Below are 23,156 nucleotides of genomic sequence, written 5' to 3'. Positions count from 1 at the left end.
AGCCGTTCCCATGGAACGGGACAATTCCAGCTGTTCCCACAGAACAGGACAATTCCAGCTGTTCCCACAGAACAGGACAATTCCAGCTGTTCCCACGGAACAGGACAATTCCAGCTGTTCCCATGGAACGGGACAATTCCAGCTGTTCCCACAGAACAGGACAATTCCAGCCTTTCCCATGGAACAGGACAATTCCAGCCTTTCCCATGGAACGGGACAATTCCAGCTGTTCCCATGGAACAGGACAATTCCAGCCTTTCCCATGGAACGGGACAATTCCAGCCTTTCCCATGGAACGGGACAATTCCAGCCTTTCCCATGGAACAGGACAATTCCAGCTGTTCCCACGGAACAGGACAATTCCAGCCTTTCCCACGGAACGGGACAATTCCAGCTGTTCCCACGGAACGGGACAATTCCAGCTGTTCCCACGGAACAGGACAATTCCAGCTGTTCCCATGGAACAGGACAATTCCAGCTGTTCCCACGGAACAGGACAATTCCAGCTGTTCCCATGGAACGGGACAATTCCAGCTGTTCCCACGGAACAGGACAATTCCAGCTGTTCCCATGGAACAGGACAATTCCAGCTGTTCCCATGGAACAGGACAATTCCAGCTGTTCCCACGGAACAGGACAATTCCAGCTTTTCCCACAGAACAGGACAATTCCAGCCTTTCCCACGGAACAGGACAATTCCAGCCTTTCCCACGGAACGGGACAATTCCAGCTGTTCTAATGGAACAGGACAATTCCAGCCTTTCCCACGGAACAGGACAATTCCAGCCTTTCCCACGGAACGGGACAATTCCAGCTGTTCCCATGGAACGGGACAATTCCAGCCTTTCCCATGGAACGGGACAATTCCAGCTGTTCCCACAGAACAGGACAATTCCAGCCTTTCCCACGGAACAGGACAATTCCAGCTGTTCCCACGGAACAGGACAATTCCAGCCTTTCCCATGGAACAGGACAATTCCAGCTGTTCCCATGGAACAGGACAATTCCAGCTGTTCCCATAGAACAGGACAATTCCAGCTGTTCCCACGGAACGGGACAATTCCAGCTGTTCCCACGGAACAGGACAATTCCAGCCTTTCCCATGGAACAGGACAATTCCAGCCTTTCCCATGGAACGGGACAATTCCAGCCTTTCCCATGGAACAGGACAATTCCAGCCTTTCCCATGGAACAGGACAATTCCAGCCTTTCCCATGGAACGGGACAATTCCAGCCTTTCCCATGGAACGGGACAATTCCAGCTGTTCCCATGGAACAGGACAATTCCAGCCTTTCCCACGGAACAGGACAATTCCAGCCGTTCCCACGGAACAGGACAATTCCATCTTTTCCCATGGAACAGAACAATTCCACCTTTTCCCATGGAACGGGACAATTCCAGCTGTTCCCACGGAACGGGACAATTCCAGCCTTTCCCATGGAACAGGACAATTCCAGCCTTTCCCATGGAACAGGACAATTCCAGCCTTTCCCACAGAACAGGACAATTCCAGCTGTTCCCACGGAACAGGACAATTCCAGCTGTTCCCACGGAACAGGACAATTCCAGCCGTTCCCACGGAACAGGACAATTCCAGCTGTTCCCATGGAACAGGACAATTCCAGCTGTTCCCATGGAACAGGACAATTCCAGCCTTTCCCATGGAACAGGACAATTCCAGCCTTTCCCACGGAACAGGACAATTCCAGCCTTTCCCATGGAACAGGACAATTCCAGCCTTTCCCATGGAACGGGACAATTCCAGCTGTTCCCACGGAACAGGACAATTCCAGCTGTTCCCATGGAACAGGACAATTCCAGCCTTTCCCATGGAACAGGACAATTCCATCTTTTCCCACGGAACAGGACAATTCCAGCCTTTCCCACGGAACGGGACAATTCCAGCCTTTCCCACGGAACAGGACAATTCCAGCCGTTCCCACGGAACAGGACAATTCCAGCTGTTCCCACGGAACGGGACAATTCCAGCCGTTCCCATGGAACAGGACAATTCCAGCTTTTCCCATGGAACAGGACAATTCCAGCCTTTCCCACGGAACAGGACAATTCCAGCCTTTCCCATGGAACGGGACAATTCCAGCCTTTCCCATGGAACAGGACAATTCCAGCCTTTCCCATGGAACGGGACAATTCCAGCCTTTCCCACGGAACAGGACAATTCCAGCTGTTCCCATGGAACAGGACAATTCCAGCTGTTCCCACGGAACAGGACAATTCCAGCTGTTCCCATGGAACAGGACAATTCCAGCCTTTCCCACGGAACAGGACAATTCCAGCCTTTCCCATGGAACGGGACAATTCCAGCCTTTCCCATGGAACAGGACAATTCCAGCTGTTCCCATGGAACGGGACAATTCCAGCCTTTCCCATGGAACAGGACAATTCCAGCCTTTCCCACGGAACGGGACAATTCCAGCTGTTCCCACGGAACAGGACAATTCCAGCTGTTCCCATGGAACAGGACAATTCCAGCTGTTCCCATGGAATAGGACATGAACAACAGGAATTCCAGAAGGTGTGGAATGACACTGGATGATCTTTAAGGTCCTTTCCAACCCAAACCATTCCACGATTCAGGATAATCGGGAAATATTATTGAAATCAAAATGGGACAGAGAACAGGAAAAGGTTTGATTCCAATTTCTCCTCATTTCTAAGGTGAGAGGAAGTGCTCCTTACCAACGAGCCGGGAGCTGCAACCAGCATTTCCAGGAGCTCTCGGGGGTAGTTTTTGATCAGAGTGTCCAGGAAGTCACCGTCTGATGGAGTCTGAGGTTGTGCTGAAGTTCCTTCGCCAGGGGATGACTCTTCCTCTGGGAAGAGCTGAGTTGTGGAATCTGGAGAGGAGGAGAAGAAAATCCTCAATGAAAATATTCTGGACATGAGAAGGAAGGAACAGTGTCTTGGGTTGCAATGCGAGATGTCACCAAAAGTGTGTGTTCTATTGCCATTTGTTGGGACTGGTTGAGGAGGTGTTTTCTTTTTCTCATCCATGACCCATCCCTCGTAAATCCAGGAGGATCTTTTGTTCATGGCCCACTTAAAACCAACTGGGGAAGTGTTTATTTATCCCTTCCACCCCACATCTCCCTCCAGGGGAATCTCCTGCCCAGGGCCATCCAGGCTCACTGCAGGGCTGATCCAATTCCATCATCCCATGGGGAGATGCTCCACCCAGGGGGAGGAGCCCAGCATTCCCAGCTGGAGAAAAGCTGAGATTTGGGACACCAGCACAGCCTGTCTGCACTGGATTCCCAGAGGAAAAGCAGAGCCAGCTCAGCCCCACTGGAGCTTCAGAGGGAAACTTCACCCTCCTGCAGGATCATTGCTCCACCAGAACCACAGCTGGCCCTGCAGGAGGGCTGGATTGACCAACAGGGGGTCAGGTCGTGTCAGGGCATTTTTTGTACTATTGCATTTTTATTTCTAATATTCTTAGTAAAGAACTATTATTCCTATTCCCATATCTTTACCTGAGAACCTCTGAATTTCGAAATTATATTATTTTGGAGGGAGGGGGTTTATATTCTCCATTCTCCAATCTGTCACTGCAGGAGGATTTGATTGGGCTGACATCAACACCCTGAACTCTGTTGTGTTCTGACTCTGTCAGGGTTTCATTTTTTGCACTACTGCATTTTTATTTTGATTTTCCTAGTAAAGACCTGTTATTCCTATTCCCATTTCTTTGCCTGAAAGCCCCTTTAATTTCAAAATTATAACAATTCAGAGGGAGGGAGTTTACATTCTCCATTCTCCAATCTGTCACTGCAGGAAGACTTGACTGGGCTGACACCAACACCCTGAACCAACAGGGGTCAGGTTTTGTTCTGACTCTGGCAGGGTTTTTTGGTATGACTGCATTTTTATTTCTAATATTCTTAGTAAAGAACTGTTATTCCTATTCCCATATCTTTACCTGAGAACCTCTGAATTTCAAAATTATAATAATTCAGCAGGAGGAGGTTTATATTCTCCATTCTCCAATCTGTCACTGCAGGAGGATTTATTTGGGCTGACACCAACACCCTGAACCAACAGGGCTGTGCTCTGACTCTCTCAGGGTTTTTTTGCACTATTGCATTTTTATTTTGATTTTCCCAGTAAAGAACTGTTAATCCTATTCCCATATCTTTACCTGAGAGCCCCTTTAATTTCAAAATTATAACAATTCAGAGAGAGGGGGTTTATATTCTCCATTCTCCAATCTGTCCCTGCAGGAGGATTTATTTGTGCTGACACCAACACCCTGAACCAACAGGGCTGTGCTCTGACTCTCTCAGGGTTTTTTTGCACTACTGCATTTTTATTTTGATTTTCCCATTAAAGAACTATTATTCCTATTCCCATATCTTTACCTGAGAACCTCTGAATTTCAAAATTAAAATATTTTGGAGGGAGGAGGTTTACATTCTCCATTCTCCAATCTGTCACTGCGGGAGGATTGGACTGGGCTGACACCAACAGGGGGCTGGTTTTGTTCTGACTCTGTCAGGGTTTTTTTGCACTATTGCATTTTTATTTTTAATATTCCTAATAAAAACCTGTTATTCCTATTCCCATTTCTTTGCCTGAAATCCCCCTTAATTTCAAAATTATAATAATTCAGAGAGAGGGGGTTTATATTCTCCAATCTCCCACTGGAGGAGAATTGGTTTGTGCTGCTCCCAACACCCTGAACCAACAGGGGTCAGGTTTTGTTCTGACTCTGGCAGGGTTTATTTTTTGTTTGTTTGGGATTTTTGTACAACTGCATATTTATTTCTAATATACCTAGTAAAGAACTGTTATTCCTATTCCCATTTCTTTATCTGAAAGCCCCTTTAATTTCAAAATTATAAAAATTCAGAGGGAGGGGGTTTACATTCTCCATTCTCCCATCTGTCACTGCAGGAGGATTTATTTGTGCTGACACCAACACCCTGAACCAACAGGGCTGTGCTCTGACTCTCTCAGGGTTGTTTTTGCACTATTGCATTTTTATTTTGATTTTCCCATTAAAGAACTATTATTCCTATTCCCATATCTTTACCTGAGAACCTCTGAATTTCGAAATTATAATAATTTGGAGGGAGGAGGTTTACATTCTCCATTCTCCAATCTGTCACTGCAGGAGGATTGGACTGGGCTGACACCAACAGGGGTCTGGTTTTGTTCTGACTCTCTCAGGGTTTTTTTGCACTATTGCATTTTTATTTTTAATATTCCTAATAAAAACCTGTTATTCCTATTCCCATATCTTTGCCTGATATCCCCCTTAATTTCAAAATTATAATAATTCAGAGAGAGGGGGTTTATATTCTCCAATCTCCCACCGGAGGAGAATTGGTTTGTGCTGCTCCCAACACCCTGAACCAACAGGGGTCAGGTTTTGTTCTGACTCTGTCAGGGGGTTTATTTTTGTTTGGGATTTTTGTACAACTGCATTTTTATTTTTAATATTCCTAAGAAAAACCTGTTATTCCTATTCCCATATCTTTGCCTGAAATCCCCCTTTAATTTCAAAATTATAATAATTCAGAGGGAGGGGCTTTACATTCTCCATTCCAAGGGAGGCTCCTGATTTTCCTGGCGAATTCCTGTCTTTCCAAAGCAGGATAAATAATCTTTTTCCACCCCTGGAAGTGGCCAAGGCCAGGCTGGATGATGTTTGGAGCAAACTGGGATAGTGGAAGATGTCCCTGCCTTTAGTCCCTCCACACAACTCAATTTTTAAAACCAAAATGATTTAAAATAATTCAAATTATTTCAAAAATTGAAAAAAAAACGAAAAAAAAAAAATCTATAAACTGGGATTTATTCTGTGTATAAAATTACATCTAAATATGAAATGGAGTGATAAAAATAACTTTATAGATGTTTTTGTTTGGCATTTTTTCCTCTGAGGGTTCTGGCACTGGTTTTTCAGGGAAATTGTGGATTTTCCATCCCTGGAAATGTTAAAAAAAAAAAAAAAAAAGCTTGGAGTGGCCTGGGATGGTGGATGGGCTTTAAATTCCCTCCCAACCCAAACCATTTCAGGGTTTAAATAATTTCAAATCATTTGATCTCATGGATAAAAGCTGCCAATGGAAGTACAAAGCATTATCAGCTCCAAAAATATATTTTATTAAATATTTTTTAATAGAATTTATCACTTTTTTTCCCAGGATTTTTAATTTTTTTTTATTATTTTTTTTAATCTGTACACCAGCAAAAGATCTTGTCCAGCAATTATTTAATGTAATTTAATAATTATTATTAATTTTTATTATTTTTATTATTATATTTATCATATTTTTATTATTATATTTTATTATTATATTTATTCTTTATTATTTTTAATTATTATTTAATTTAATCTATTAATAATTATTAATTTTCATTATTTTTATTATTCTTATTATATTTATTAAATTTTATTATCATATTTTATTATTATACTCATATTTTTAGTATTTTAATTATTATTTAATTTAATCTAATAATAATTATTAAATTTTTATTATTTTTATTATTATAATTATTATATTCATTATATTTTTATTATAGTTTATTATTATATTTCTCATATTTTTAGTATTTATTATTATATTTTATTATTATATTTATAATATTTTATTATATTTTATTATTATATTTCTCATAATTTTATTATTTATTATTATATTTTATTATTATATCTATTATATTTTTATTATTGTTTTTAATTATTATTTAATTTAATTTAATAATTATTATTAAAATAATAAAAAAATAATTATAAACCTCTCATAATGTCCCCCCTGCTCCAATCTCACTAAAAAAATCTCATTTTAAAGACAACCTTGGGGCAAAGTTTGAAAAATAAATTATTTCCCACAGTCCATGAGAAGAGAGCTGAAAAGTCCTTTAAAAAGGAGCTTCAGATATTTAAATCCATCTCCAAAAATACCAGGATTATATTAAAAAATCTTTTATTTTTTCAATCTTCACCCTTTTTTTTTTATTTTATATTTTTTTCTAATAATCTCTCCAGAGTTTGATGAGGTTTGTTCCCTTTGAGACAAAAAAAAAAAACATCCCCAGAGTTTTTAAGGCAAAAAAAATACAATATTGTAGCAAATAAAGCAAAGAAAAATCACCTTTTTCATTTCAGATGAACGTGGAAACGCTGGAAATTAAAATAAAATCTATTTCATTTAAAGCTAAATAAGATTTTTTTTTTTTCAGCCAAGAGTTCATTGCTGCAGCTCCGAGAAACCACAAGATGAGCAGAAGCTTTTCCTGCGCCCGCTGGGAAATTAATCTGATTAATCCAAATTTACATGAAATGATGAAGTGATGAATATCGCACCGGCCTTTATTAAAAAATTCAGACATTTTGCCCTTTTTTTTTTTTTTTTTTTTTTTAATTTTTTTTCAGCTACTTTTATTTGCAGCCACACAGGGCTGTGGATATTGGATTTGTGTTCCTGTGGGAACTGATTTTCCATCCTGGTCCAATGGATCAAAAAATGGAACTAAATATAAAACATGAAAATTCCTGGAGTCAGAGGGAAAAGTTTCTAAAAAGGAGCTTTTTTTAAATTTATCTTGCACAGTTTCTTTTTACCATAATGTCTATTTATTTATTTATTAATTTATTATTATTATTATTATTTTTCCAGTAATCCTGTGGGAATTGATTTTCCACCCCGTTCCAATGGATCAAAAAATGCAATCAAATATAAAACATGAAAATTCATGGAGTCAGAGAGAAAAGTTCCTAAAAAGGAGCTTTTTTTAAATTTATCTTGCTTAGTTTCTTTTTACCATAATGTCTATTTATTTATTAATTTATTATTATTATTATTATTATTTTTCCAGTAATCCTGTGGGAATTGATTTTCCATCCTGGTCCAATGGATCAAAAAATGCAATCAAATATAAAACATGAAAATTCCTGGAGTCAAAAGGAAAAGTTTCTAAAAAGGAGCTTTTTTTAAAATTTATCTTGCACAGTTTCTTTTTACCATAATGTCTATTTATTTATTAATTTATTATTATTATTACTATTATTATTATTTTTCCAGTAATCCTGTGGGAATTGATTTTCCATCCTGCTCCAATGGATCAAAAAATGGAACTAAATATAAAACATGAAAATTCCTGCAGTCAGAGGGAAAAGTTCCTAAAAAGGAGCTTTTTTTAAATTTATCTTGCACAGTTTCTTTTTACCATAATGTCTATTAATTTATTAATTTATTATTATTATTATTATTATTACTATTATTATTATTATTATTCCAGTAATCCTGTGGGAATTGATTTTCCATCCTGCTCCAATGGATCAAAAAATGGAACTAAATATAAAACATAAAAATTCATGGAGTCAGAGGGAAAAGTTCCTAAAAAGGAGCTTTTTTTAAATTTATCTTGCACAGTTTCTTTTTACCACAATGTCTATTTATTTATTATATTATTATTATTATTATTAATATTATTATTATTATTTTTCCAGTAATCCTGTGGGAACTGATTTTCCATCCTGTTCCAATGGATCAAAAAATGGAACTAAATATAAAACATGAAAATTCCTGGAGTCAGAGAGAAAAGTTCCTAAAAAGGAGCTTTTTTTTAATTTATCTTGCACAGTTTCTTTTTACCATAATGTCTATTTATTAATTTATTAATTTATTATTATTATTATTATTATTATTTTTCCAGTAATCCTGTGGGAATTGATTTTCCATCCTGTTCCAATGGATCAAAAAATGGAACTAAATATAAAACATGAAAATTCATGGAATCAGAGGAAAAAGTTCCTAAAAAGGAGCTTTTTTAAATTTATCTTGCATAGTTTCTTTTTACCATAATGTCTATTTATTTATTAATTTATTATTATTATTATTTTCCAGTTATTATTATTATTATTCCAGTAATTATTATTCCAGTTATTATTATTATTATTCCAGTAATTATTATTATTCCAATAATTATTATTATTCCAGTAATTATTATTCCAATTATTATTATTATTCCAGTAGTTATTATTATTATTACTATTATTATTATTTTCCAGTAATTATTATCATCATCATTATTATTATTATTCCAGTAATTATTATTATTATTGTTATTCCAGTAATTATTATTGTTATTATTATTCCAGTAATTATTATTCCAGTTATTATTATTCTTATTCCAGTAATTATTATTATTGTTATTGTTATTATTCCAGTAATAATTATTATTATTGTTATTGTTATTATTCCAGTAATTATTATTATTATTATTCCAGTAATTATTATTATTGTTATTGTTATTCCAGTAATTATTATTATTATTGTTATTCCAGTAATTAATATTGTTATTATTATTCCAGTAATTATTATTATTCCAGTAATTATTATTATTATTATTATTATTATTATTATTATTATTCCAGTAAAGTTTTTCTCCCTCCTTTCCCCTCCTGAAGTAAATTCTGTGGCTTCAGGATCAAGGAATTGATTTGCCTGAAATTTTGGGGGAATTTTGTTGGTTTTTTTTCCTGTATTAATTTAAAAATTTACATGAGGAGAGTCTGAGGGTGCTTGGTTTGCTCAGCCTGGATAAATATGAAAAATTTATATTTTTCATATTTAATTTAATATGAAATTTAATTTAATTCCCATATTAATAGATGGGAAAAGCTGATGGGCCAAAAAATGCTTATAATGTGTAATTAATAAATAATTTGGCTTCTGATTGTGATGGAGTGAATTGTAATTTCTATAAATTGTAATTTCTATATTGTCTCACCCTTCACATGAGACTGAAAATGGAATAAAAGTTTTTAAAACACCTCAAAATTGCCCCATCTCTGGGTCAGAAAAGAGAATAATCTGACCAATAAATAGGAATATTCTGCTGGATAATCTGACAAATAAATAGGAATATTCTGACAAATAAATAGGAATATTCTGCTGGATAATCTGACCAATAAATAGGAATATTCTGACAAATAAATAGGAATATTCTGCTGGATAATCTGACCAATAAATAGGAATATTCTGCTGGATAATCTGACCAATAAATAGGAATATTCTGACAAATAAATAGGAATATTCTGCTGGATATTGTGACAAATAAATAGGAATATTCTGACAAATAAATAGGAATATTCTGCTGGATAATCTGACCAATAAATAGGAATATTCTGCTGGATAATCTGACAAATAAATAGGAATATTCTGACAAATAAATAGGAATATTCTGCTGGATAATCTGACCAATAAATAGGAATATTCTGCTGGATAATCTGACAAATAAATAAATAGGAACATTCTGCTGGATATTGTGACAAATAAATAGGAATATTCTGACAAATAAATAGGAATATTCTGCTGGATAATCTGACCAATAAATAGGAATATTCTGCTGGATAATCTGACCAATAAATAGGAATATTCTGCTGGATAATGTGACAAATAAATAGGAATATTCTGCTGGATATTCTGACCAATAAATAGGAATATTCTGCTGGATAACCTGACCAATAAATAGGAATATTCTGCTCCCAGGCACTTTACCTGCCCTGCTCTTGGTGTTTTCAGTGTTGTCCAAAACTTCAGGTGGCTCCAGGCCCAGGTAAACCTTGACCAGCTGAGTCAGTTCAGTGAAAGCCTCATCCAGGTCATCTGCACACAGGGAAATGCATTTCATGGAAAAGAGAAAAGAAATTAAATAAAAAATAACTTTTTCATCAGTGCAAAGATTCAAATCACATGAGTTTGAGACAGAAATAGGTTTTTAACTTATCTAGAAAACACAGAAATAAGTTTTTTGACATAGAAATACTTTTTTTTTTACACAAAAATACATTTTTTTGACACAGAAATACATTTTTTTGACACAAAAATACTTTTTTTTTGACACAAAATTGCATTTTTTACATTTCTTGGGGAGACAAATCTTCACCTTCATAAACAGCTCGTTCAATAGAAGTTGAAATTCAGGTTCTGCACTCACCGAAATATTTTCATGTTGGATTATTTCTTTAGGGTTTTATTTAAATTGTGAGCTGTGCGTGTGTGTGTCTTGGGTTGCAATGCAAAATGTAACAAAAATATATATATTCTGTATATATATATATCCAGCTGTTAAACAAATAGGCAAAATATACAAATATTTTGTAAAAATAGAAATAACGGGCTCTGTTGGGGCTTTTCAAGGCAAAGTTTTGTTGCAAAAAAAGAGCAGAAATAATTTAAAGAAACCTCATTCCTTTAAGGAGGATTTGCTAAATTTCCAAGGGATTCCCTGCAGGAAAATATTGAAAAAAAATAAAACCAATGAACCTCATTTGTGCCTGAAAATAAGTTTATTCCTCCCTGCAGGGGAATCTCCTGCCCAGGCCCATCCAGGCTCACTGCAGGGCTGATCCAATTCCACCATCCCATGGGGAGATGCTCCACCCAGGGGGAGGAGCCCAGCATTCCCAGCTGGAGAAAAGCTGAGATTTGGGACACCAGCACAGCCTGTCTGCACTGGATTCCCAGAGGAAAAGCAGAGCCAGCTCAGCCCCACTGGAGCTTCAGAGGGAAACTTCACCCTCCTGCAGGATCATTGCTCCACCAGAACCACAGCTGGCCCTGCAGGAGGGCTGGGCTGGGCTGGGCTGGGCTGGGCTGGGCTGGGCTGGGCTGGCACCAACACCCTGAACCAACAGGGTTGTGTTATGACTCTGCCAATGTTTTATTTTTTGTCCTACTGCATTTTTATTTTAATTTTCCCAGTAAAGAACTGTTATTCCTATCCCCATTTCTTTGCCTGAAAGCCCCTTTTAATTTCAAAATGATAATAATTTGGAGGGAGGGGGTTTACACTCTCCATTCTCCAATCTGTCACTGCAGGAGGATTTATTTGTGCTGCTCCCAACACCCTGAACCAACAGGGTTGTGTCCTCACTCTGGCAGGGGTTTATTTTTGCACTACTGCATTTTTATTTTAATTTTCCTACTAAAGACCTGTTATTCCTATCCCCATATCTTTACCTGAGAGCCCCTGTATTGCAATAAGTTGCCTGAAACTCCATTATCTTCACGCAGGGAAAAGCCATTTTTTTATAATCACGACTCATTTTATACAGTTTTGGCTTGGGTTGGAATGCAAAATGTATTAAAAAAAATAACCACAATTATCTATTCTGTCACCAGCTGACAAAAACCAGCTGGAGAAATGTTTCTTTATCTCTTCCATCCCTCCAGGAGAATCTTCTGTCCATGGGCCATCGAGACTCACTGCAGGGCTGGTGCAGTTACAGGTGGAGTTCTGACTCTCTCAGGGGGTTATTTTTGTTTGTTTGGGTTTTTTTGTAGTAGTCCATTTTTATTTTAATTTTTCTAGCAAAAAACTTGTTATTCCTATCCCCATATCTTTGCCTGAAATCCCTTTTAATTTCAAAATTATAATAATTTAGAGGGAGGGGATTTATATTCTCTATTCTCCAATCTGTCCCTGCAGGAGGATTTATTTGTGCTGCTCCCAACACCCTGAACCAACAGGGGGTCAGGTTGTGTTCTGACCCTGTCAGGGTTTTATTTTTTGTCCTACTGCACTTTTATTTTAATTTTCCTACTAAAGACCTGTTATTCCTATCCCCATATCTTTACCTGAGAGCCCCCTGTATTGTAATAAGTTGCCTGAAACTCCATTATCTTCACGCAGGGAAAAGCCAGTTTTTTATAATCACGACTCATTTTATACAGTTTTGGCTTGGGCTGGAATGCAAAATGTATTAAAAAAATAACCACAATTATCTATTCTGTCACCAGCTGACAAAAACCAGTTGGAGAAATGTTTCTTTCTCTCTTCCATCCCTCCAGGAGAATCTTCTGTCCATGGGCCATCGAGACTCACTGCAGGGCTGGTACAGTTACAGGTGGAGTTCTGACTCTCTCAGGGGGTTATTTTTGTTTGTTTGGGTTTTTTTTGTAGTAATCCATTTTTATTTTAATTTTTCTAGCAAAAAACTTGTTATTCCTATCCCCATTTCTTTGCCTGAAATCCCCTTTAATTTCAAAATTATAATAATTTAGAGGGAGGGGATTTATATTCTCCATTCTCCAATCTGTCGCTGCAGGAGGATTTATTTGTGCTGCTCCCAACACCCTGAACCAACAGGGGGTCAGGTTTTGTTTTGACTCTGTCAGGGGTTTATTTTTGTTTATTTGCTTTTTTCTGCTATTACATTTTTATTTTAATGTTCCTAGTAAAGAACTGTTATTCCTATCCCCATATCTTTGCCTGAAATCTCCTTTAATTCCAAAATTATAATAATTTGGAGGGACAGGATTTACACTTTTCATTCCTGCCTTCCTTAGCAGACACCTGTCTTTCCAAACCAAAGCAATGCCATATTTACAAATCCACAACATTTTACATCACAATGCTCTAATTTAATAACTACATAATTTAATCTAATTTAATTTAATTTAAACTAATAATTTAATCTAATTTTATAACTACAAATATATTAAAAATATTACAATATAATATAATATATTGTATATATATATATACACAATATATATAATACATATATATACACAATATATATATACAATATATATAAAATATAATATATATATATAAATATATATAATAATATATAAATAAAATAAATATATTACAATATTACAATATATTACAATAATTACAAAATTTAATCCATTAGAATGAATTACAGAGGGATCTTTTCCAAAAAAAAAAAAAAAAAATTCTCCCATTTGCTTTCTTCAATTCCTAATTAATAATTCCTCAATTCAAGGAAATCATCAATTAACTCACCTCCATTGATGACTGCATCAAAATATCCTGGAAAATCCTGATTTTTTTGGAGATATTTGTCCACTCTGGCCACTGCCTCTTCCATCTCCGCTCTGCTGAACAATCCTGACCTCCTCAGTCGTTCTTCGTATTTCCCTTTGTCCATCGGCACCACCAGGACGTACCTGGGTCGAAAGTGGGTATTTTTTAAGCTATAAACACCCTGGAAAATAAAGCAGAGAAAAATAATATTAGTTTTTTTTTGTTTTTTGTTTTTTTTTTTTTTTTTTTTTTTTTTTTTTTTTTTTTTTTTTTTTTTGTTTTGTTTTGTTTTAAATTTGCTGTTTGTCGAACTTGGAGTTGTGTTTTTTTTTCTCCTTGAAAATAAAGCAAAGAAAACCAATGTTTTGGGTTTCTTTTTTTCTTGAAATTTGGTGTTTGCCGAACTCAGCGCCGAGTTTTTTTCTCCTTGAAAATAAAGCAAAGAAAACCAATGTTTTGATTTTTTTTTTTCTTGAAATTCAATTTTTGTTGAACTTAGCTCCGAGTTTTTTTCTCCTAGAAAATAAAGCAGAGAAAACCAATGTTTGGGTTTTTTATTTCTCGAAATTCAGTGTTTGTCCAAGTTGGAGCTGAGTTTTTTTCTCCTTGAAAATAAAGCAGAGAAAACCAATGTTTTTGTTTTTGTTTTGTTTTGTTTTTTTCTTGAAACTCTTGAAATTTGGAGCTGAGATTTTTCTCCTTAAAAATAAAGCAGAAAAAACCAATGTTTTGGGGTTTTTTTCTTTAAAATCTTGAAACTCAGAGCTGAGTTTTTTTCTCCTTGAAAATAAAGCAGAGAAAAATAGAATTAGTTTTTTTTTTTCCTTGAAATTCGGTGTTTGTCAAACTTGGAGTTGAGTTTTTTTTCTCCTTGAAAATAAAGCAAAGAAAACCAATGTTTTGATTTTTTTCTCTTGAAATTCAATTTTTGTTGAACTTAGCTCCGAGTTTTTTTCTCCTAGAAAATAAAGCAGAGAAAACCAATGTTTTGGTTTTTTTTTTTTTCTTGAAACTCGGAGCTGAGTTTTATTTCTCCTTGAAAATAAAGCAGAGAAAACCAATGTTTTTGTTTTTGTTTTTGTTTTTTTTCTTGAAACGCTTGAAATTTGGAGCTGAGATTTTTCTCCTTGAAAATAAAGCAGAGAAAACCAATGTTTTGGGGTTTTTTTCTTTAAAATCTTGAAACTTGGAGCTGAGTTTTTTCTCCTTGAAAATAAAGCAGAGAAAACCAATGTTTTGGGGTTTTTTTCTTTAAAATCTTGAAACTTGGAGCTGAGTTTTTTCTCCTTAAAAATAAAGCAGAGAAAACCAATGTTTTGGGTTTTTTTTCTTTAAAATCTTGAAACTTGGAGCTGAGTTTTTTTCTCCTTGAAAATAAAGCAGAGAAAACCAATGTTTTTGTTTTGGTTTTTTTTTTTTTCTTGAAACTCTTGAAATTTGGAGCTGAGATTTTTCTCCTTAAAAATAAAGCAGAGAAAACCAATGTTTTGGGGTTTTTTTTTCTTTAAAATCTTGAAACTCAGAGGTGAGTTTTTTTCTCCTCGAAAATAAAGTAAAGAAATACAAGAGGTTTATTCCTGAAACCGAGTGCTTGTTCAACTTTTGTTGAAAAAAACCCCTGAGTTTCTCCCAAATTATTGTCTGGAAAGTTGCTCTGCAGGATTTGGTGGCTCCCAGAGCCAAAGGGGAAACACTGCAAACCCCGTGAGGAAATTGTCCCACCCAGGTGATGCTCAGCTCCATTTCCAGGTGGACACAGGTGGCCAGTCCCTCCCTGTCTGTGGATTCCATGATGTCTCTTCCCAGCCCAATTCTTTTTTATCCTTTCCAGGAGGGAATTTCCGACCTGGAATATCCAACCTGAGGCTGTTCCCTCTTGGCCATTCCGAAATCCCACAGGGAAATGGTCCCACCCAGGTGATGCTCACCTCCATTTCCAGGTGGACACAGGTGGCTGTGGATTCCATGGATTCTCTTCCCAGCCCAATCCTTTTTTATCCTTTCCAGGAAGGAATTTTCCCCAAATATCCAACCTGAGGCTGTTCCCTCTTGGCCTGTCCCAAATCTCAGGAGGAAAAGGTCCCATCCAGGTGATGCTCACCTCCATTTCCAGGTGGCCAGTCCCTCCTTGTCTATGGATTCCACGGTGTCTCTTCCCAGCCCAACCCTTTTTTACCCTTTCCAGGAGGGAATTTCCCCAAAAATCCAACCTGAGGCTGTTCCCTCTTGGTCTGTCCCAAACCCCGTGAGGAAATTGTGCTGCTCACCTCCATTTCCAGGTGAACACAGGTGGTTAAGGATTCCATGGATTCTCTTCCCAGCCCAACCCTTTTTTATCCTTTCCAGGAGGGAATTTCCCCAAACATCCAACCTGACGCTGTTCCCTCTTGGTCTGTCCCAAATCCCACAAGGAAAATGTCCCACCCAGGTGCTGCTCACCTCCATTTCCAGGTGGACACAGGTGGTTATGGATTCAATAGTGTCCCTTCCCAGCCCAATCCTTTTTTATCCTTTTCAAGGAGGAATTTTCCCTCAATATCCAACTTGAAGCTGTTCCCCCTTGGCCTGTCCCAAACCCCATGAGGAAAAGGTCACACCGAGGTGATGCTCACCTCCATTTCCAGGTGGCCAGTCCCTCCATGTCTATGGATTCCCAGCCCAACCCTTTATTACCCTTTCCAGGAAGGAATTTCCCCAAATATCCAACCTGAGGCTGTTCCCCCTTGGTCTGTCCCAAACCCCATGAGGAAATTGTCCCACCCAGGTGCTGCTCACCTCCATTTCCAGGTGGACACAGGTGGTTATGGATTCCATGGTGTCTCTTCCCAATCCTTTTTTATCCTTTCCAGGAAGGAATTTCCCCAAATATCCAACCTGAGGCTGTTCCCTCTTGGTCTGTCCCAAATCCCACGAGGAAATTGTCCCACCCAGGTGATGCTCAGCTCCATTTCCAGGTGGACACAGGTGGCCAGTCTCCCCTTGTCTATGAATTCCACGGTGTCCCTTCCCAGCCCAATCCTTTTTTATCCTTTCCAGGAGGGAATTTCCCAAATATCCAACCTGAGGCTGTTCCCTCTTGGCCTGTCCCAAATCCCACGAGGAAATTGTCCCATCCAGGTGATTTCCAGGTGGACACAGGTGACTGTGGATTCCATGATGTCTCTTCCCAGCCCAACCATTTTTTGTCCTTTCCAGAAAGGAATTTCCCCCAAAAATCCAACCTGAGGTTGTTCCCTCTTGGCCTGTCCCAAACCCCGTGAGGAAATTGTCCCACCCAGGTGATGCTCAGCTCCATTTCCAGGTGGACAGTCCCTCCCTGTCTATAGATTCCCAGGCCAATCCTTTTTTATCCTTTCCAGGGGGAATTTTCCCCAAATATCCAACCTGAGGCTGTTCCCCCTTGGCCTGTCCCAACCCCCAGGAGGAAATTGTGCCGCTCACCTCCATCTCCAGGTGGACACAGGTGGCCAGCCCCTCCCTGGCGATGGACTCCACGGTGTCCCTGCCCAGCCCATACAGGTGCCCGCTGTATTTGTAGGTTGCCAGGAATTTCCCCTGAAATTCAGAATAAAGTTAAAGCCAAAGGAAATGTTTTGAGGGGAAGAATTTCCTCAAATGAGGGAATCGCTTTGGATTTCTTGGTTTTTTCTCCCTACAAAGTTTCTTGCTGTTTAAATCGATGTTGATGAGGGCACTGAGCCCAAAATTAGCATTAATTTTTTAATTAATTAGAGAGCCCAAAATCAGCATTAATGAGGGGACTGAGAGCCCAAAATCACCATTAAATGAGGGAACTCAGAGGCCAAAATCAGCATTAAATGAGGGAACTGAGAGCCCAAAATAAATCAGCATTAATGGGGCACTGAGAGCCCAAAATCAGCATTGATGAGACCACTGATCCAAAATCAGCATTAATTAGAGCACTGAGCCCAAAATCAGCATTAATTAGAGCACGGAGAGCCCATAATTAGCATTAATGAGAACATTGAGAGCCCAAAAATCAGCATTAATGGGGCACTGAGAGCCCAAAATCACCATTAAATGAGAACACTGAGAGCCCAAAATCAGCATTAAATGAGAGAACTCAGAGCCCAAAATCAGGGTTGAGGGCACTGATTCAAAATCAGCATTAATTAGAGCACTGAGCCCCAAATCAGCATTAATTAGAGCACTGAGAGCCCATAATTAGCATTAATGAGAACATTGAGAGCCCAAAATCACCATTAAATGACGGAACTGAGAGCCCAAAATCAGCATTGATGAGACCACTGAGCCAAAATCAGCATTAATTAGAGCACTGAGCCCAAAATCAGCATTAATTAGAACACTGAGAGCCCATAATTAGCATTAATGAGAACATTGAGAGCCCAAAATCATCATTAAATGAGGGAACTGAGAGCCCAAATCACCATTAAATGGGGGAACTCAGAGCCCAAAATAAATCAGCATTAATGAGAGCACTGAGAGCCCCACAATCATCATTAAATGAGAACATTGAGAGCCCAAAATCAGCATTAAATGAAGGAACTGAGAGCCCAAAATCACCATTAATGAGAGCACTAAGAGCCCAAAATCAACATTAAATGAGAGAACTCAGAGCCCAAAATCAGGGTTGAGGGCACTGATTCAAAATCAGCATTAATTAGAGCACTGAGCCCAAAATCAGCATTAATTAGACCACTGAGAGCCCACAATTAGCATTAATGAGAACATTGAGAGCCCAAATCACCATTAAATGGGGGAACTCAGAGCCCAAAATCAGCATTGATGAGACCACTGAGCCAAAATCAGCATTAATTAGAGCACTGAGCCCAAAATCAGCATTAATTAGAGCACTGAGCCCAAAATCAGCATTAATTAGAGCACTGAGCCCAAAATCAGCATTAATTAGAACACTGAGAGCCCATAATTAGCATTAATGAGAACATTGAGAGCCCAAAATCACCATTAAATGAGGGAACTGAGAGCCCAAAATAAATCAGCATTAATGGGGGCACTGAGCCAAAAATCACTCATTAAATGGGGGCACTGAGAGCCAAAAATCAGCATTAAATGAGAGGACTGAGAGCCCAAAATAAATCATTATTAATGAGAGCACTGAGAGCCCAAAATCAGCATTAAATGGGGGAACTCAGAGCCCAAAACCAGCATTAAATGAGAGAACTCAGAACCCAAAATCAGCATTAAAGGGGGGAACTCAGAGCCCAAAATCATCATTAATGGGGGCACTGAGAGCCCAAAATCACCATTAATTTAGAACACTGAGAGCCCAAAATTATTATTAATGAGAGCACTGAGAGCCCAAAATCAGCATTAAATGAGAGAACTCAGAACCCAAAATCAGCATTAAATGGGGGAACTCAGAGCCCAAAATCAGCATTAATTAGAACACTGAGAGCCCCAAATCACCATTAAATGAGCGAACTGAGAGCCCAAAATAAATCAGCATTAATGGGGCACTGAGAGCCCAAAATCAGCATTAAAGGAGGGAACTCAGAGCCCAAAATCAGGGTTGAGAGCACTGAGCCCAAAATCAGCATTAATTAGAGCACTGAGAGCCCATAATTAGCATTAATGAGAACATTGAGAGCCCAAAATCAACATTAATGGGGCACTGAGAGCCCCAAAATCACCATTAAATGAGGGCACTGAAAGCCCAAAATCACCATTAATTTAGAACACTGAGAGTCCAAAATCAGTGTTAATTACAACACTGAGAGCCCAAAATCAGCATTGATGAGACCACTGATCCAAAATCAGCATTAATTAGAGCACTGATCCAAAATCAGCATTAATTAGACCACTGAGAGCCCATAATTAGCATTAATGAGAACATTGAGAGCCCAAAATCAGCATTAAATGAGGGAACTGAGAGCCCAAAATAAATCAGCATTAATGGGGGCACTGAGCCAAAAATCACTCATTAAATGGGGGCACTGAGAGCCAAAAATCAGCATTAAATGAGAGGACTGAGAGCCCAAAATAAATCATTATTAATGAGGGCACTGAGAGCCCATAATTAGCATTAATTAGAACACTGAGAGCCCAAAATCAGCATTAAATGAGGGAACTCAGAGCCCAAAATCAGCATTAATTAGAGCACTGAGCTAAAATCAGCATTAATTAGAACACTGAGAGCCCAAAATCAGCATTAAATGAGAGAACTCAGACCCAAAAATCAGCATTAAATGAGGGAACTGAGAGCCCAAAATCAGCATTAATTAGAACACTGAGAGCCCAAAATCAGCATTAATGGGGGTACTGAGAGCCCAAAATAAATCATTATTAATGAGAGCACTGAGAGCCCAAAATCAGCATTAAATGAGAGAACTCAGAGCCCAAAATCAGCATTAAATGAGGGAACTGAGAGCCCAAAATCACCATTAATTTAGAACACTGAGAGCCCAAAATCAGTGTTAATGAGGGCACTGAGAGCCCAAAAATCAGCATTAAATGAGAGAACTCAGAACCCAAAATCAGCATTAAATGAGAGAACTCAGAACCCAAAATCAGCATTAATTAGACCACTGAGAGCCCAAAATCAGCATTAAATGGGGGAACTCAGAACCCAAAATCAGCATTAAATGAGAGAACTCAGAACCCAAAATCAGCATTAAATGAGAGCACTGAGAGCCCAAAATCAGCATTAAATGGGGGAACTCAGAACCCAAAATCAGCATTAAATGAGAGAACTCAGAACCCAAAATCAGCATTAAATGAGAGAACTCAGAACCCAAAATCAGCATTAAATGGGGGAACTCAGAGCCCAAAATCATCATTAATGGGGGCACTGAGAGCCCAAAATCAGCATTAAATGGGGGAACTCAGAGCCCAAAATCAGCATTAAATGAGAGAACTCAGAGCCCAAAATAAATCAGCATTAATGGGGGCTCTAAGCCCAAAATCAGCATTAATGAGAACATTGAGAGCCCCAAAATCAGCATTAATGGGGCACTGAGAGCCCAAAATCAGCATTGATGAGACCACTGATCCAAAATCAGCATTAATGAAACCACTGAGCCAAAATCACCCATTAAATGAGGGAACTGAGAGCTCAAAATAAATCAGCATTAATGGGGCACTGAGAGCCCAAAATCACCATTAAATGAGAGAACTCAGAGCCCAAAATCACCATTAAATGAGAGGACTGAGAGCCCAAAATAAATCATTATTAATGAGAGCACTGAGAGCCCAAAATCAGCATTAAATGAGAGAACTCAGAGCCCAAAATCAGCATTAAATGAGGGAACTGAGAGCCCAAAATCACCATTAATTTAGAACACTGAGAGCCCAAAATCAGTGTTAATGAGGGCACTGAGAGCCCAAAAATCAGCATTAAATGAGAGAACTCAGAGCCCAAAAATCAGCATTAAATGAGAGAACTCAGAGCCCAAAATCAGCATTAAATGAGAGAACTCAGAACCCAAAATCAGCATTAAATGAGAGAACTCAGAGCCCAAAATCACCATTAAATGGGGGAACTCAGAGCCCAAAATCAGCATTAAATGAGAGAACTCAGAGCCCAAAATAAATCAGCATTAATGGGGGCACTGAGCCCAAAATCGCCATTAAATGAGACCACTGAGCCAAAATCAACATTAAATGAGGGCACTGAGAGACAAAAATCAGCATTAAATGAGGGCAATGAGAACCCAAAATCACTCATTAATTTAGAACACTGAGAGCCCAAAATCACCATTAAATGAGGGAACTCAGAGCCCAAAATCACCATTAATGGGGCACTGAGAGCCCAAAATCAGCATTAAATGGGGGAACTCAGAGCCCAAAATAAATCAGCATTAATGGGGGCACTGAGAGCCAAAAATCACCATTAAATGAGAGAACTCAGAGCCCAAAATCACCATTAAATGAGGGAACTGAGAGCCCAAAATCACCATTAATTTAGAACACTGAGAGCCCAAAATCAGTGTTAATGAGGGCACTGAGAGCCCAAAAATCAGCATTAAATGAGAGAACTCAGAGCCCAAAAATCAGCATTAAATGAGGGAACTCAGAACCCAAAATCAGCATTAAATGAGAGAACTCAGAACCCAAAATCAGCATTAAATGAGAGAACTCAGAGCCCAAAAATCAGCATTAAATGAGAGAACTCAGAGCCCCAAATCAGCATTAATTAGACCACTGAGAGCCCAAAATCAGCATTATAAAAATATGTGTGCCCGAAAAGAAGTTTATTTTTAATATTTTAAAATATTCCCCACTGACCATTGTGCCCGTTTTGTGGTTTCTATAAATTCATTTACAGGAGAAAAGGCAGCACAAAACTACAAAAAACTTGTGGCTTCTTGTTTGGGAACTTAAAAAAACACAACTGAGGGTGAATAAATATTCACACCTCAATATAAACTCAATAGAAAAAATAGAATAGAATAGAATAGAATAGAACAAGATAGAATAGAATAAAATAAAATAAAATAAAAATAAATTAAGTTAAAATAAAATAAAGTAAAATAAAATAAAATTAAAATAAAATAGAATAAAATAAAATTAAAATAAATTAAATTAAAATAAAATAAAGTAAAATAAAATAAAATAAAATAAAATTAAAATAAATTAAATTAAAATAAAGTCAAATAAAATAAAATAAAGTAAAATAAAGTAAAGTAAAATAAAGTAAAATAAAATAAAATAAAATTAAAATAAATTAAATTAAAATAAAATAAAGTAAAATAAAATAAAATAAAATTAAAATAAATTAAATTAAAATAAAGTAAAATAAAATAAAGTAAAATAAAATAAAATTAAAATAAAATAAAGTAAAGTAAAATAAAGTAAAATAAAATAAAATAAAATTAAAATAAATTAAATTAAAATAAAATAAAGTAAAATAAAATAAAAATAAAATTTAAATAAATTTAAATAAAATAAAATAAAATAAAGTAAAATAAAATAAAATAAAATAAATAAATTAAAATAAAATAAAATAAAATAAAGTAAAAAAATAATTAAAATAAAATAAAGTAAAATAAAATAAAATAAAATTAAAATAAAATAAAATAAAGTAAAATAAAATAAAATAAATTAAAATAAAGTAAAATAAAATAAAATAAATTAAATTAAAATAAAATAAAATAAAATACAATAAAATAAAATCAAATCAAATCAGCCTTGGTGGGATCAGGAGAAAAGCTGCAGGTACTCACTGCTTTCACCATTCTGTCAAATTCTCCTGGAGAAATGAAATAATAATCGTGTCTGTTCACTTCCCCAAAATAGGCTCTTCTGGTGGTGTGACAGGGCCTGTCGAGATTTATCAAATAAAATAAAATAAAATAAAATAAAATAAATAACCTGCTTTCAATCCCAGCAGCAGCGGGAA

The 23,156-nt window shown here is 36.9% G+C and overlaps 1 protein-coding gene across 1 annotated transcript in view; it reads right to left on the bottom strand.

Annotated features, from left to right (window-relative positions):
* The window catches only part of LRGUK (leucine rich repeats and guanylate kinase domain containing), a gene marked incomplete at its 5' end in the record, with an annotated part of 61,358 nt that overhangs the window by 8,829 nt on the left and 29,373 nt on the right, over positions 1 to 23,156 (bottom strand). The window contains 5 exon segments of the mRNA XM_083860635.1: positions 2,702 to 2,859; positions 10,537 to 10,644; positions 13,796 to 13,997; positions 17,258 to 17,371; positions 22,981 to 23,077. Of these exon segments, the coding sequence (XP_083716761.1) occupies positions 2,702 to 2,859; positions 10,537 to 10,644; positions 13,796 to 13,997; positions 17,258 to 17,371; positions 22,981 to 23,077 (679 nt within the window).

The sequence above is a fragment of the Zosterops lateralis genome (genome assembly GCF_965231275.1).
Source record: "Zosterops lateralis genome assembly, chromosome: 4".
NCBI classification, from domain to species: domain Eukaryota; kingdom Metazoa; phylum Chordata; class Aves; order Passeriformes; family Zosteropidae; genus Zosterops; species Zosterops lateralis.
The sequence above is the reverse complement of the archived record's forward strand: the minus strand, read 5'-3'. Positions and strand labels throughout refer to the sequence as shown.